The 18,024-nt window shown below is 40.6% G+C and overlaps 1 protein-coding gene across 2 annotated transcripts in view; it reads left to right on the top strand.

The window, feature by feature from the left end:
- The window catches only part of LOC145963942 (uncharacterized), a 60,475-nt gene extending 44,893 nt beyond the window's left edge, over positions 1-15,582 (top strand). The window contains exons 3-9 of one of the 2 annotated variants that reach the window (XM_083086307.1): positions 532-753; positions 7,892-8,220; positions 8,990-9,190; positions 9,431-9,577; positions 13,477-13,691; positions 14,159-14,349; positions 14,645-15,582. In XM_083086307.1, coding sequence (XP_082942433.1) covers positions 532-753; positions 7,892-8,220; positions 8,990-9,190; positions 9,431-9,577; positions 13,477-13,691; positions 14,159-14,349; positions 14,645-14,811 — 1,472 coding nt within the window. In that variant the 3' untranslated portion in view covers positions 14,812-15,582. The remainder of the gene's footprint in view (positions 1-531; positions 754-7,891; positions 8,221-8,989; positions 9,191-9,430; positions 9,578-13,476; positions 13,692-14,158; positions 14,350-14,644) is intronic. The other variant, XM_083086312.1, reaches the window with a different exon arrangement.
- Positions 15,583-18,024: the final 2,442 nt, after the last annotated feature.

Below are 18,024 nucleotides of genomic sequence, written 5' to 3'. Positions count from 1 at the left end.
TTTGGCGGAGAGTTAATCGTAGTCTCATTCACCCGCGGCCGCGAGTTCGTGTTTTTGTCAGGGTCTGTGTAAATTACCCGATCGATTAATAATCGTAACTAGCGTACGAGTTCGCCGCCAGCTGTGACGATCGAGCTACGCGGCCGGCCGATTTATCAGTTTCGGGTAATTAAACCTGTTGCGTTATTAAGCGCCGATTAAATCGAGTCGACGATGTCGTTGTTTTGTGAGTCTAATTTATTCGGCGCTCCTCGCTCGACTGGAAGCGCTTCGTGAGCTCAGGTAGCTGATAAGTGATAATAGCCTCCGGCGCGCATGAGGCTTGCCAGAGATGGATGACGAAATGTCGCGACTCGTTCGCGATATGAAATCATGTCCGGATGTATGACTATGAGCAAGGATTCCCGTTGGAGGAAGAGAGAGAGAGAGAGAAAGAGCTTGGGTAACTTTGCACCGTGTACGCGCGATCGTCTTTCATCAGTTAACACATGATGTTTTTTTAACTTGTTTAAAGCCAATTGGTACTTTTAGTTTCGGCAGGCTCACTTATGAAAGACCCGGATAAGCTGAAGTTGATGCTGCTCGCGTGGAATTATAATCTTCAAGCGCAGGCACAGGTCCACCAGGCACAGGCAAACGCCCTCTCGCCAAATAATTCTTCGACTACCACGGCAACCACTGTTGGCACACCTGTCACCAGCCAATCTGCCATTTCCACGGCAAACAACACCATTAACAACTCTACACTCACAGGTAACACCTTATTTCACCTTGCGCGGGATATACATGTAGCGCTGCCGGATATCGCGATATTCTAAGTCGCATGCGAATACATTCGCGAATCGCAAAGATTAGGAACAAACAATTTTCTTAACGTTTTCTCTATAAATTGTTTTGTTAGATTATCTTTGATTTTTATATGATTACAGAAAAATATATATATCAAAAGAATTCAAAATTCTTGGATGCGTAAGAAAGATCTCTTGACAACTTCTAAATAAAGACTATCCTAAAATTATTTTTCTAACAGTAGCATTTATTAATACTTGCTAGTATTATACAGCAATAATATTTAAAATAGATTTCTCAAATTTATTTTATTTTTATCATAGCTTTCGCAAATATTTTCTCTGAGATCACATATTCTAGGATTTAACTATTCTTCACACCTAATGTATACCCGTTGATGCCGTGGTGGCACTAAGCGCGATGTCGATCACGACTTTGTGGTCGATCGAATGCCACATAAGGGGGCGGAGGAGGGGGGGGGGGGAGGGAAAAAAGAATTCGCGTCACAAAATCGACAGACGGGACAGACGTTTAACGGAATCCATTACGGAACGTCTAGACGTCTTTCTTTTTTTCTTTTTCATCGCGAAAGGACTCGACGAAGTTACGTACGCCAACGTCCCATTGAGATGTCGCCTAGACTGACGAAATCCTACTTATGAAAAGAACCTTGCTCCGCCTGGCGTAAGCGCGCGGCCGGGGGGCTTTAATGCTCAAGTTTTGCGTCCTTCTCGCGCGTGCGACGCGCGGCTCGGCTCGGCTCGGCTCGGAGTGAATTGCAGGTTTCGCGGGGCCAAGGTGTACCGGCCATTTAGCTCGTAAAGTTTTGTCGTCGCGCGCGACGTGACTAATGGATCGCCGGCCTAGAACGTACCCCGGGGCGTAGAAAGAGAAATTCGACGCGCGTCTCATCTGTGTATATATATGTATCTCTATGTATATCCACGAATGTGTGTGTGTGTGTGTGTGCGCGCGCGCGCCTCCTCCGTTCGCTAGACACCCACGCGTTCCGGCGAAATCTACATCAGGGTGAATCACGGGGGTGAAGCGCGCCGTGAATCCTTCTTCTTCTCCCCGCCGGCGATGAATCAGCGCGGGCGGAAAGCCATGTACCAGATGAGGAATGCAACCGATACCTTCGGGTATCGATGCCACTCGGAGTCTGCGGTACGCGCAGCTATATATTTCATCCTCGTTCATTAATCCTTACGTAATCGTCGTCCGCGGGGCGAAAATTCGCGTGCCTTCTCGCAGACGAATTGTAATCTCATTTAAACTTGCTATTGAAAAAAACTAAATTCTCCAATTTTTTATTTTGACCTTTTAAATTTTTCTATTTATCAGAATTTTAAATTTAAAATACTGAGACTTAAAAAAATATGTATTAAAATATCAGTTATATATTTTTAATTACCTGTACATGTGCGTATGTGTGCATGTAAGGAGAAGAAGAAAAAAGTATATTCTAAATGTACTTTGATACACCTTGCGCTCGAGTGGCCTGGTTGAATAAAGAAGCGAGTCATGTGAATGGGAGCGACGGATGTAACGCGGTAATTGTGTCGGCTGATGGACATTGAAAGTTGAATATCGAAAATTGCAGAGTGTGCGCGTGAAAAGTCCATTAGTCGCACTATTACGGTATCACAAGTGGATTTCTTAAAATGATTTTGGATTATAGTCGCATACGGCGCATCGTTAATGCTTTTGCGGGCTACCTATTTTTTTTCAATGCAAGAGGCAACGTGTAATCTTTTTCCAGTAAAATTATATTATACGCGAGAATATTACATATATATACATGAAAAGATATTGCGTTTCCTATACGTAATTTCCCTATATATAATTAAAAATTACTTAAAATTCTACAAAGCTAAAATCATATTTTTGTAAAACTTAGCTTTTGTTAAAATGTAATTTCAGCAAATTTATATTATTTATATGTAAGATAAAATGTTAAAAAATTATCATATCAAAATTATTATCTTGCAAAAATTGCAAATAGCCATGTCCAAAAATGGCCCAATTCTCCTTATAACATCATCGTTTTCCGCTGCTAATTTAGCTTCGTCATACTCGCAACATCTTCAGCAGCGAAAAGGCATACGCGTTAATTGCTACACACGTCCTTAACGTCGCGATAATCACGCAACGTTCTCCAAGGCACCGAACGTTTCCGCACAGTACTGCACGTTCCTTGAGACTCGTCTGTTGTTCAGTTAGGCCAGGTTGCGGAAGGATAATTCATCGTGCCCCTCCGTCTCGGTACGCCTCTTCTACCTATACTCCCTAGCTATTTGAAACTGGTTTCGAAGCGGGCTTCTATATCTCGGACGTAGCCATTGCGTAATGAACCAGCCATCGGCCAAAGAGACGAGTAAATATACATGTATATGTGTACGTGCGCGTATTTTATATATATATATATATATATATATATATATATATATATATATAAAATATACACGCACACATACGCATACATACACACGTATACGCGGATACACAGATTGCAGAACGGAATCCTCTTCTCGTCCATCCGTCCCTCCCTCCCTCCCACGTGATGACCAGCGCAGATTCCCCACATCTCGCACAGAACTTCTCTCACCGGACCCTGCTTCGTAGACACGCGTTTCGCAAATCGATTTCTCGATAGAACCACTTCTTCTGCCGCGCGATCTCAGACGGGAAAAGCGAGAAAGATCGTCGGCTGATCGCGCGAGGCCGCGATTTAATCCGAGTTGCGATCTTTCTAATGTAATCTTGTTCTCGCACAATTTACATTTTCAGCTAAGAATCCGCGATCGTTTATTCCCTCACTTTCTCTTCGTTTCTCTTGTAATTCTACCTACATTTTATTTTGATCGCTTGATATACTTTGATAGAAATTATATTTATTAACGCATATTTTAATAATATATTGATATGGAACATAATTTTTCAAAGTAAAACTGAAAAATGATAGTTCTACCAAAATAACTTTAGATTCAAGCTGATCGATTTTTCGATAAAGCTTTGTCCACTTAGAGATCTTGATAAAAAAGACATAATGATGGCCGCGAGGACATCTCCGTTTCTCATCTCTTAATGTACTCTGCGGCAGAGTCGGCGGTGTAATATTTATAATTTACAGTGGACACGCAACTTTTTCTGGGCGCATACGCGGCGCGATTATGCGATATGTTTACGAGAGAGAGAGAGAGAGAGATACGTCTCAAAATCACAATATCTTAAATATAATCGTTTCCGGATCTATGCCATATATATACAAACAGAACAATCATATACATTTCCTTTAAATATTTACTCTTTAAAGATTGTCTTTTTAGATAAAATATGAAAAAAACCATCGAATGATTTAAAAAAAAACTAGCTTTTTAAATTATTAATTATATTTAAAATATAGCCGCAAAATATATATTGCATATATATATAAATAACACTGAATTCGTCACTAGAGCAAAAGTAAATTAATTGAAATTCAAGAAATCGGATAGAAATTATTTAAAAAAAATAATCATTGAAAAAGGGAGATTAGAGAGAGAAAAAATTTCTCCAAACTTTAACTAATAAATTAAACTAGAAATATGTAATTTTTTCAATTTAATAAATGAAGGAAAATTCAAAATTGATTATAGAAAGCATCCAATTATCGTTTAAATAGTTCAGAGTTAGAGTCAGAGCTTCCGAAATCTCTCTCTTTCACATCGACGCGCGCACACATGCCATCATGCGCGACGTCCTACTATGGTCAGCGACATTTATGAGGGACAAGATAATACGTCTTCGTCCATCGTCCTCGCAATTGCACGTTACCATCCTCGCGTGGCTGGCATCCGAGCGGTAGACAGTTTCATATCTGACCCGTAGGCGTACGTAGCTTGTCCGCGAATTTTGTAACGCGCGAGGCTCATCGCGCACAGCAGGCGCGGAGACTCGCCTAGAAAAAGAGGAAGTGCCTGTGGTACGGTCGTAGAAGCCGTGGTATTAGTTTCCCTTTGCGGGAACACGCGCGAAGCCGAGGGAACGAGGAGGACGAAGTGCCGGGTGGGGCGCCGCCGACTGATTTCAGGTTCAGGCCGGCGGCCAAGAGGCGAGTTCAGGAACGGTGCTGGTGTGGGATTGGGATTGGTAACCGGCTTTCTAGCCGTACACGCGGGGCGGCCTAGCCTTAGCGTTTTACTTATGTGCGTGCTGTTCCCTATCTTCTACGACTAGTCTCCGGCGATGCCCGATTAGTGTGTATACCTCGCCGCAGGCCGGGAACCCTCTCTCGGTGTGCGCAGTGCCGTACCCTCCTAGAGAGTGTTGCACACATGCACACGCACGCATGTGCGTTTTTCCGTGGCCGCATGCGTGTGCGTGTGAGAATCGAAGTGCAGCAACCTCTAGAGGGCCGGTGGAGAATAAGAGAAAGACGAGGAAGGCGAGATAGACAGAGAGGCAGAGAAGGAGGGATAGAAACGCACGGTGTAACATCGTCAGCACGCCTCCTGGACGAGGGTCCAGTTTCCTGGGTCGTCTGTTTGCCCGTTCAGTTACTGGTTCTACCGGAATCCTCCTAGAAAGATACGTTGCGATCACTGAACGACTCGAGAAATCAGAATCGCGCGTTCGTGCATTCGAGATAACCGCGTCCAGATAGACTTCGCGTCTACGCGCGGAAGAAGTTGAAACGCCCGGCAGAAAGTTGCTCAGCGACGATGCAAATGTTTCAAGACGTTGCCTTGCAACGCGTCCGCCTCGTCTTGAAAACTACGCTCGGAAGAATTCGATTCCAGAATGCAGATTAACTTCGCGCACATCGCGAGAGAAGTACATCTAAAATCGCACGCTTGCCTGAGATGAGATAGATTTAGATTATCAGCAAAACAAACATGATGTCGTATCAAGATCGTATCATCCATCTATAGGGATTCTTATTTTATGTCATCTTTCTAGTATCTATGATATTCAATCTACATTTATAATGAGTAGTAGAATATTTATTCTATTACACATCTCATATAGAGAGATAAAAACAAAATATTAAAAAAATATATTGTTCTTCTTTTTCTACTCTATTATTCTTGTATAATTAGATTCTCTTTTTTAATATATATACATATATTGTATATTTTAAAGGTCAAAATATATACATGTCGCATTATAACCGAAAATACAATTTGTATAGAAAATTAGAGCAGACTTGTTCGCTTTGTATGAACGTTCATATCGTTGTTCTCTATCGATCGTGCGAATGTGTAAAACGACAAGCCGCAAGGCTGCCCCTTTTTTAATCGAAACCAAGGAGAGCCCCAGGTGGAAGAAGTCCGCGAGGCTCGTAGCCTCTTTACGATCCTCCTGCGGCACTCCCTACCGACAATCCATACGCCTCTTCGTACATGAAGCCTCTCGCCGGCCACGAGAGACCTCGTACCTGTCCCCGTCGACATCCTCTTCGTGAAAGCGCCTTTACCGTACGTTCTCTCTTGGGATCGTGTCGGTAGAAGCCCGCACCGCCTTTTAACACTTCGCACACGCTATCGGAGCTTATTACGGGTTTTGAGAACAGGTCGCCATTGTTATCGTAGAAAAGAAACACGGCCTATACAAGGGTTGACCGAATGACGGTCCAATCTTACTGTCATCGACACAATTGACACTAAATTTCAGTCTACCTTCTGGTGAGAAGATTTGGCACAAACTTGCCTGCTTCGAAAATTTAACCACGCGAACACAAGAAGCAGAAATTTTTATTTGTGAAAAATTTTAATGCTGCAATTTGGTTTAAATAACGAGATATTATAAGCATTAATTAGAAAAAATATGAAATTATATAACATTCTAACATAGTTTCTCGATATGTATATAATATCAATATTATCGTCGTAATTGGGACTGTGATTCAAAACGTGATGCATATTTGCCAAGCGAAATTATTTAATGTGAAGGCTACGCAATTAATTAATTGATATCTGTTTTTCGGTCAGATGTCAAAACTTTTCTTTCACGTCTCCTTATCATGTAATCGTCATTTATCAGACGTTACTTCATCATGACTGTTTCCTTTTGATTCTTCCATCTTGACTTAAATTGAAAATAAGAGCGCAAAAATATTTTCGTAATTATGAGGATAAAATGTAATATTCCCAATAAGTTTCCTCGGAACGTAAAATATTAAAGGATATTTCTTGTTTATATTTAAGAAGAAACTATTATGCGTGATTTAAATAAGTTTTTTGTATGGTTAGTAGTTGTTTCAAAAAGTAAAATAGATATGTTCAATTCATTCTCTTATTGACGAGGAACTTTTTTTTTATTAGAACGTAATGAAACACGTATGAAAAGAAAAAAATCAATGATCTCATATTTAATCACAATTAATGTATAACTTTTTTTAACTGTTTGAAATATGTAAAGCACTTTTTAAAAATCAATAAGATTATTTGATCCCTAAATTAATTCCTAAATAGAGAAATTATAAAATTTTGGATGATACAAGTGCTATCCCTGTTAATCGATCAGTTCTAATCAATGTCGTCACGTAAGTCAAATGTATAGCGCGTTTATTATATTCACGGGATAAATACCACCCACGTGTCTCTCTCTTTCTCTCTCTCACTAATAGAATGTCTATCCGGTCGCACATGACTGGTTCCTCATCTGACCATAGCGTGGGAAGGAAAAAAGTATTCTCTTCTTTTGTTCTATCTGCAACGTTCTCTATTCATAAATCGAAACAGCGCGCGGCAGCGATCTAATCATCACGGCACGGCGGGCATTCAACGAGAACGTTATTATTTTCCCGGCACTGCCCCGGTGGAAGATCCCTCTTTTACCAGATAATTACTGATCGCGAGCGCAAAGTGTTCCTATCACCAAATTTGCATTATTAATTAGTAATAATTATGAAAAATATCATTGTTCATATTACGATCATTATTGATGCTAATAATACTAACAACGCCGAGAGATTTCAATAAATGACATTTAAATAACAGGTATTATTATTATCGTTATTAAAACATTAATTATACGTATCCATACGTGCTTTACTATAATAAAAATTATAAGAATCCAGACTGCGACACACTTGCTAAATCGACGTTTGCTTTTGCAGATTCTCGAAACGGTTCTTCGGAATTAGTGGACATGCCAGCGGGAACCGTTCCGAGTTTGGGCGCCGTGACGGGCGGCGAGGACATGGCTTCCTTGTGGGCAACTTATACCATGAGTTACAAGAAAACGTCGCCGCCGGCATCGTCGGCGACGCCCTCGCGATCGGATCGCGATCGAGAGTCCAGCCCGCCCGGTGGCGAGGGAACGGGAAGCGCCCACGATGAAACCAGCAGTAGTGGCAACAAGGAAGACGAAGACGATGACGACATGGACGTGGACGAAGGACTAGACCCCAGACATCACGATCCGGAACGTCTCAAGGCGTTCAACGTAAGTATATGTGTTTTATTTTTTTTCTTCTACGCGTGAGGTTTTATGAAATTTACCTTCTTCGTGGTTCTTATTTACATAAGAAGGAGGATCTTTAAGTACCTTGACTTTAAAATTGAGTTCGAAATTTAAAAATATAATTAAACGGTAACGTCATCACTATTCTCATTACCGCAAATATTGTACGTTGCAATCTCAGTGAGCGGAAAACGTATAATAATAACTGAACTACGCGCAGTTGCATATCTAACCGGTCACTTTATGCAACTATCGTTGCAAGAAAAGCGTCGTTTATGCCTCGGAAGGACCGTGCAGGGGAGGGGGAGGAAAGAACGGTAACGGAGCGCACAAGTTAAGGCCGTCGGCATATTGGCGGCATGAAGGGGCGGGGGAGGAAGGGGCTTTCCCTAAAAACCCTAATTATCGTAAAGTTTTACGAGCGCACGATCCCGGAGAGCCGGTTCACAGGGGAACCAGCACATGCCGTTTCTCTCTCGCTTTTCCCCCTCGGTTTTTCCCCTTTCTCATATATCTCTTTTTTTCGTCCGTTTTCCTCGTGAAAGCCAAGCGGTCGTAGTTTCGCGGCGGTTGCCGCTGGTGCGCCGGCCAGCTTCTTAATTAATTACAATTAGTTTAATAGAGTCCCGGTGTTGCGCGCCCCACTGCCGCTAAATTCTTAATTTCTTGAGCGGTTAGCGAGACTCCCGCGTAACAACTCCCGTTTAATTCATTCCACTAACGTTGCCCCGCTGCATCGTGTTCCGCGCAGATGTTCGTGAGGCTGTTCGTCGATGAAAACCTCGACCGTATCGTGCCGATCTCGAAGCAGCCCAAGGAGAAGATACAGGCAATCATCGACAGTTGCACGAGACAGTTTCCCGAGTTCGCCGAAAGAGCCAGGAAGAGGATCCGCACGTACCTGAAGAGCTGTCGGAGGAACAAACGCGGCAGAGAGGGTCCTTGGGACACCGTAAGTTTTTCCCCATCACGTATAATAAATCAATTATCTCTAATTTTAAATTTACATTTACGTTTTTCCAAATGTTCTCGAGAGCTTGCCATTTTATTAATTAAAGCTTATGCACGCGCTCCTTGAAATATCCGCGAATCAAACTTTGTTCACGAAAGCTCGGGCATTTTCGCGGCATGAGTCAAGCCTCGATGCGAGCATTCGAGAACGCGCGAGACTGACGTACGCGTTTCTTTTTAGGCCAGACCCACGCCAGCACACTTGACCTCCGTGCAGGCCGAGCAGATTTTGGCAACGGCCTGCGAAAACGAGAGCGACAACGCGAAGCGCATGAGAGTCGGTCTAGAGCCTGTGTCGCAGCCTATGCCAACTCTTCCGGCTGCAACGGTGAGTAATAATCACACGCAAAGGGAGGGACATACTTCGCATGCGACAATGTTGCCCTCGGGCGAGTAAGACGTTTCAACATCGTTAGCTTGGCAATAACTATGTGTCGCAACGCATTCTAGACTGGTGGCGCATGGACGACGATATGACACAGATACCGAAATGCATTGCCGATTAATTTTAAAGCTCTTTTTTTTACCGCCCCAGAGTGGGAATCACACGTGCTTTGCGGATGTTCTTCCAATAATGCACGCACGTGGCTGACTGTAATTAGATGCTACGCGTGCGCAACCTTCGGACGTTCTTGCCGGCGTACAAAGAACACGTTCATTAATCAAGCGATTTTTAGACAAATATATTCGCGACGCGCTTAATGAATCATAAACCAATGCGGGAAGTAATAACGCGACAGAGATGCAAACGTGTGAATCATTGGGAGGAAATAAATCAATTACACTCGCTGTGATATCGAAACTTAACAGTGCGGTATCATAAAATATCTGAACTAATCTAAGTATTTTTTTAAATAATAGATATCATAAAATAGCAATAGATATAATCATCAGATAACAAACGCAAACATATATATATAGAATAAATAAAACTAATAAAATTCTAAACTATAACAAAACATCATCTATCTCACGTTTTCATTATTGCTATTTTATCCACAAACGTGTACTAGCAATGCGTATCACGCAGCAGGCGCGTGTACAAATAACGTACGCACAGCTTGCTGGCATTTCGATCGATCCTCATCCTCGTAGAAATAGGCTACGCGTCTACCTAATTGTCCTTTAACTCATTTATACATTCCGTTTCGTGCATTCGAATTTCGTCATCACGCGCAGAGAATCCCATCACTGTTAAAATAAATACCGCATTAAGCTCGCCTTTTCATTCATCATTTATCTAGCATTATTCTGCTATTCTGTGATTGATTTAAATATATATGTATATCTATAAAAACAGCCGGAGAAATATTAAATAGAAACTAGGGTGACGCGAAAAATAAATATCTCGAGAGGAACGAAAGAAGAAAATTGACGCGAATAAGATAAAAGAGAAAATGAATGAAGAGGAGAGATTTTCGATGACGAGTAGAATCTCTTATATTGCGTGTAAAATTCGACGAGCTCCTGCTCAGCGCCTGGCAGCGAGATATACGTGAACGGAGAGCTAGGATTGATATAGGTACCGCGAGAGAAGGCCAGCGATAACCCGCGGGTCGCGCACCTCTCCCACTCTGATATAACCCGCGCTCTACGGAGGGCCGGCGACGGCGCGAGCAACCTCGGCCTCGTAAAAACGATCGTATGCGTATGCGGAACGGAAGAAACTGAAAATATTCTCGGGAGAGAAACGCGCGCGGCGCAAAAGCGTGACGCGACGCGACGCGACGGGACGCGGGGAAGAGAGGGGAAGGGAAGGGAAAAAAAAACCGTCGCGGACTTTCGCGCGCCGAAGAAGGAATATACGCCGATGGCGCGACATCGCGCGATTAGTCTCGTGTATCTATAAATTTCGCGGTACGTTACGTCAGCTATGCGGATGACTTCGAGGAATCATTGCCGAGATATCCGGGCAATTTTCGGATGGAAATTGGATCGATCGCTCGTTCGAAAAACACTGATCAATTTCGCGAATCGCTCTTATTGACGTCAGATTTCATCTACGCGCCGAGAGCGTTTAACGATATGAAAACAATTACGACAGCGTCTGCGTTAACTCAATGTTCGTCACATATTACGCAGAGTTTAATAAGATAGCGCGAAAAAGCGGAAACGATCTCGTGTATGAGATATGTGTGTGTGTGTGTGTGTGTGTGTGTGTGTGTGTGTGTGTGTGTGTGTGTGTATGCGATAAGTCCGAGCAATCCAATTTCGCACAATACATCGCGCGACTTGGCGCACCTAATCCTCTTCCCCTGTCACCTCCGCACGTTTCTTTCGCGCGGTTCTATTCGCCGATTCTTCCGTGGATTTCGCAGTTGGCCAACATGCCATGATGACACCGTCGCCCTCCCTCGCTCCGTCCGCTCTCCCCCCCTTTACGGCACCATGCCTCTCGCACGCAAACGAGAAGCTGAAACGCGCGTGCGGTCCCCTGTCCACCGCGGCCCCGATTTATCTACTTTGAAAATGCCTGGCCGACAAGGAGACGGAGTAACGGAGAGAGAGAAAGAGACCCGATAACCTCTCTGGCGACCTAAACCTAACCCATTAAGGAGAAGACCTCTTTCATATACGTATACCGGGGTTCGTGCGCGTCGGACGAAGCGGCTATCTTGCGCCTCGTGGCCACCTATATAATTGACGTCAACGTACACTGCTGGCCTTTCATAAAAACACCTCCCTACATCCGTTCTACGTCGCTTGAAGATTTCATTCCTCTGTGCTCTCGTCGTGCTCGGACCCTCTTCCCGCGATCTCTCAGCGCTTCTTCCCCTCGCTTTCTTCTTCTTCAACCTCCTTTCCTCCTCCTCCTCCCCCCTCCTCCTCCTCCTCCTGGCTACTCTCCGCCAACCCTCTGTATGCGTTTCATTCGATCTCCTCCTTTGCCAAGCAAGTCATCCGTTTCTGTGGTGGAAACGCACATTGTCACTTCTCGACATTCACCGTAGTCTTCTTCTTCTTTTGTCCTCTTCCGATGCTTGTTCTCTCTCCTTCTTTTCCTTCTTGTTTCCACGAATTAATTTCTTCTCGCGAGTTTACTCACACCTCGTCCTTTTCGTTCCGACGCATCCGGACGTTCTCTTTTCTTGTTCCTGATGCATCTCCCTCGTGTCAACCCGCTTTTTCCTCATCGTCCTCATTTGTTTTGTGTTTCCTTTTCCTCCGTCGGCCGAGAACGTTTTCGCTTTTTCGAATCTCGCTCGAGTAAATGCGGACGTTATTGTTATCGTTCGTCGATACGTCGCCAGTAGGCAGGGTGGGGCGCGAACGCAGAAGTTTAAGACCGAGAGAAGAAGCAGAAGAGGAAATCCAAGTGAAGAAACTGTTTCGCTCGGTTGCTCATAGCGGTGAATACGATCGTGTTCGATGATCGGGATCGTGTTGATAACGAGAGCGGATAGATTGCATAATCGAGGCTCAATTAGCTCGTGTCGGGACGATTCTCGGGGTTGATGATCGATAATTCGTAAGACGATCGATAGTGCCCGTGTTGTTTTAGTGATTAATCACGTGCTTGCGAGACATCGGGCCGGCTATTTTCAAAATGAGGAAAAAGAATCTACCGGTCGTTCACAAGCCGGTGCGCGATCATAATCAAAATCAGGTATTATATCGAATTTGCATTATTTTATGCGTCATCATTCTTCGATATCCGAATAAAATAATGAAGCAAAAAGTATTTTTTAATATTTTATAGATTAGATTTATAAATCTTAAACTCTTGTTTTTTATATCGTTATTTACAAGCATCAAAAGAATAGGATACATAATCTAATTGAATTTAATTAATTTGAAGAATAGGCGGAATCGCAACATTTAACCACAGTGCACTAAAAAATTACAATTAAAATTACCTTGCGTCGCACTAAATACATTTTTAATCGACGTTAGCAAAGATTGAATCATAAACAAAAATTAATTTACATTTTTTTTATTTATTCAATCATTATGCAATCGAATTTTGCAAATGAAAACCCAATAAGCGTCCAATATAAGCTACTGTATTATTTTAGCCTATTTCATCGATTCTAACATATTATTTTTAAATCTAAACTAATGCCTCGAGAAAAAATCGATTTCTTAAAATAGTAGTATTCATAAGTTTAAAACTGTATATATGTGTGTGTATTTTTTTATGTATATATTACGTATGCATAAATTAAGATTATTTAAGATTTTTTCTAATGATATATTTTATTGCAATATTGTTATTATTGATTGCAGCAAACGGACGTTCGATCAAGTTTAGAGCACTTCTCGAGCACGCCGATTAAATCACTTCCGGGTAAGAGGGAGGACACTCCCCCGGCATCGCTAACGTCCCTGGCACCTTTAACCAGTTTGGCGAACTTACCGAGCAGCACCCTTTCCTCCACGCCGCTGTCGCTCGCATCCGCGTCAAAGTTGCTCACTCCAACGGACAACAAAAGTCTCATGAGGTCAGTACGATGAACTAGTTACGAGGCAAGACGAGTGAAATCCGTGTTTTCTTACTAGCGGCGTAGTAGAATCAAACTCTTATCTGTTTTTTAATTGACTGCCTACCAAGGCCGATTCGATATAAAGCGCAAAAACAAACTTTTCTCCCGGGTTAAAAATTCTATCCGCGTCAATTTACATTATTAACTGAATGAAAAAAATTAAAGAAGTTTATCGCTCTTTCGCTCAGTACGATTACGATTAATTCTCTTACTTCTCTTTGAATTACCGTAACCGGTTATCGCAATCGGACGCTAAGATTTCCGTCGCCGAGTTCTAGATAAGACTTCGCCTTCGGTCAAAGATCATGGCACAAAAATTCACCGGACGCCTAGTTAAACGGGTACACGTCCTTAACGGAACGTGAAGCGCTAATCAGCGCGGTCTTTATCGCTAACGCGCATCTCATTCTCATTGCGTTTTTCAGCCAGGCGACGATAGTCAGTTCGTCGACGGTGAATGGTGTCGCCAGTGGCGGTGCACCGACAGCCATGTACAGACCTAACTTTAGCCAGGCGTTCCAGCGTGCCGGGCCTACAACGGTACCGCCGACCCTCTCAGCTGGGCTCTACCCGACCCAAAGTTTCACGTCGGGCCTACTGAGCAACGGTACACAAAGTAATACTGGTTATTGGTGTCCTTTTAAGTTCGCTTTTGCACGCTATTTCCTTGAGATGTGCCTCCAAGTTTAAATGTCAATCAATGTTTTTTTATTATTTTTTATATTTTTTAAATATTAAATTCTAAATCTTCTATTCATATTTAATTGAAAATTAATTGCATAGAATAACTAAAAAAATAATAATTCTTTGCTTGCTGCTTCTTCTATTTTTGTGATGGTATATATGTAATAATATTCCACAATTTAATAATATGATTGAAAATTTATTTTATAATGGAATATGTATTGCAGGACCAACGGACCTTAGCATGAAGAATACGAAGCCACTGCTAAGTCACAAGTTGAACGCGACGGAAATGACCGCGGTGAGACAACTGATAACTGGATATCGGGAATCTGCCGCCTTTTTGCTTAGATCCGCCGATGAGTTGGAGCAACTGTTGCTGCAGCAACCATAGAGCTATATTTATATGGCCAGCGCTCAGCCGCTTGGCTCATAATCACAATAGTCGACGAGAAAGCGATCCAAGTATTGGTATACCATGCCATGAGCACTGCGAGCTCTATCTGATCATCGAGAGAAACGTTGGAGTCAGATTCAACGTGGATTATTCATTGATAATTCTTCAAGGGCGTTTGTACTCTGTCGGCAATGCGACTTTTCTTATAAGCTTACCCTCTGCTGCAAAGAGGTTTGCGCTGCATCGATTCGATCTGATAAGACGAGAATGCAGAATTGTATTCAAAATTTAACACAGTTTGACTAGTTTAGGAATAATTAGAGAAATTAATCGGAGTTACTTCATAATGGGCAAAGATTTCTTTGACGAAAAGACAACAGCCATGTTTGAAATCGCGATACAAGTATTTCAATTCTATGCAATCTATATATTACATTACGCAAGTATTGCATTATTAGAAAAAAGTGATCTTTATTCGGACTCCTCTATCGTAATTTGATTAAAAATGCCAAATATAAAATTATACACACAATACAAGATTTATATCCTTATATATATATACTCATATATTTCATATATAAATACATGTATGTGTATTTATATTTTTTACGCTTTTTTAATCAAACTATAACGAATACAGATTCGCATATAGATCATTTTTTTCACCAGAATTATATGCTTTTGAATGACTTATCATTTGGAAACTTTTCTAACATCTTTTTTACATAACGTATGCTTTCTAATTCACCGCATAAGCTTATTAGTAACTAAATAAACGTTTGTAATTCCTCTTTATATATATATATATATATATATATATATATATATATATATATATATTCTGTGTTCAAATAGTTTCCTTAAGTCTAGAATTATAAATGTATCATAGCGATGCGCGTGATAAGATATGCATTTTTTAATTTGTTTTATATTTTTCTCAGAGAGAAAAATATAATTATATGAATCTTTTATTGAAGTTTCGGCCTCAAATGTTGTCCTCTTGCTTAAAAAATGGCGAAAAGTGAATTTTATGATGATCTCTCTATAATACGTATCTTTTTTCTTAGATTATTTTATATCTTTTCTAAATCGATTTCTCTGAAAATTCTACGCAATCGCCACTCTTGATGTAAATAGCAAAAACAAAGAAATAACAAAGAAAATCTTCATTTATTATGAAGTAATTCCAAGTACAAAAGAAAGATTAATTTCTCTTATTATGTATATAAAATAAAAAATATAGTTCTTTCTAGAGAGGAAAATTTGTGTCTCTCTGATAAAAATATATATAAAATAAGTAAAAAATGCATATTACATAATGCGCTACGATATATTTCTAATTTTAGATTTAAGACAATTTTCCGAACAGGGTGTGCATAAAGAAAAATTATTGAAATATTTACTTAATTATTGATAAACTTAAAGAATGATGGTGAATTAAGATACAGGAATCAATGTATAAAAAACGTATAGGAAAGGACGACAAATCATTTGAAAACATGTACTATTAGTACATATTTTCTAACAAAGATAAAAGCGTCCCAAAACTTTTTCTTCTTTAAAGTCAGCTGACTTACAGTTTTTCCTATTCAAATTCATAAGCTTTGAAAAGCAGCTCGTGAATTTCATAATTCTACTACAAGTATATATATATTCACCGTTTTGATGATGGCCGAGAAGGAAGCTGTCACGTGTTCTTGACAAGATGCTAATTTCGCTAATCTATTTGTTGTCGTTATGTACATATGACGTAAAGTATATAATATGAATAGCAACTCGAAATATCTCCCATGGGAAAGAAACGTCGATAATCTACAAGAGTGTGCGATTAATTCGCGCGTGTAAATCGCACTATTTACTTCAAGAGTGGCGAATACATAAAATTTTTAGAAAGTGCATTGGAGAAAATGTGAAATGTGAGAGATACATATTGTGGAGATATTATCAGGAAACTTTACTTTTCGCCAGTTTTGAAGCAAATAGATAAAGAAGATTATACGATAGTCATACGTGTACATAGAAAAGATCCGCGTTTATGCAATGATACACGTGTATATAATAAGTAGATTGCAAGACAAGATGGATTTTTTATTGGCGACGTGTTAGAGGGCTCGTCAAAGATTAATTAGTTGATTAATTGATTAATGATAATTGTACATGTGGGCGTAATATAGTCAGATCAGAGGCAAAGGAGCGTAGTGATCGAGAATATAATTTCGGGACCATCTTGTCACGATCGGACAATACGTTATAACCGTATTCGTGGTCTCCGGACGCATCACTGTGTTACCAAAGAGCACTAATTATTATCGTTAATGTATCTATAATACTATGTAAGTATCGCGTGTCGCATATTTTCATTTACTTTATAGGGTTTTTTTTACAAAAACGTCAAATTATTGTCTTCGTTGATCATACCAAGTTAAATATAACGATAACCGTTTGTGGTTACGTGATAACTGTATATGTCATCTCTGAATTTATCTTATTTCAACTATTATCATTAACACACTGCTATGATAATTATATTTTTATTATTATATTTCGTCATCACGTCAACATCATTTAACACGATTATCATTATCGTGGTATTATTGGTTGCCAATCTTAAAGAGGAAGAAGATAGAGCGAGATATGTGTGGGAATAGTTTGCTCTGTCTCTCAAAAATTGATTCAAATATCATTGATTTGAATGATTCAAATATCATTTTCCACAGAAAATTTCCGCTTGTTAAGTCTTTGCTTTATCGTTGTTTTGTACATAGTTTACATACATTGTCGGAGTACATATACAGATTATAGGAATTAAGTTGTTTAAGTAGCTTTAAGTAGATATAAAAAAAAGAATATGTATATCTTCATGCGAATGAGATTGTGCTGATTGCTATCACCGTTGAACTTGAAATGCAGAACATTCCAATGGGAGCAAAGCAAATCGAGGTATATGAAAAGATGAGTATAGGATGAGTTAGAGAGAGAATATTATTAGAGAGAAAAAAACATGAGAGAGAGAGAGAGAGAGAGAGATAAAAAGAGGAGCGAGATAATGTATGTGTGAATGTGTGTAACGTATAATGCGTGATCACTGAACGTGCGCTCATTGAAGATTCTATAGGAATCATGACTTTTATTGATTGGCGAGAAAAAGTACTTCCTTTTTCCTTTTGCGTTTGCAAGCAGACGGCGAAAAACGCGCCCGTCGTCGTGCGA

Source organism: Camponotus vicinus, unplaced genomic scaffold, assembly GCF_025532165.1.
Source record: "Camponotus vicinus isolate PSW18456_S1 unplaced genomic scaffold, iyCamVici1.0 SCAF_1, whole genome shotgun sequence".
Taxonomy (NCBI): domain Eukaryota; kingdom Metazoa; phylum Arthropoda; class Insecta; order Hymenoptera; family Formicidae; genus Camponotus; species Camponotus vicinus.
This window is presented reverse-complemented; position numbering and strand designations above follow the sequence as displayed.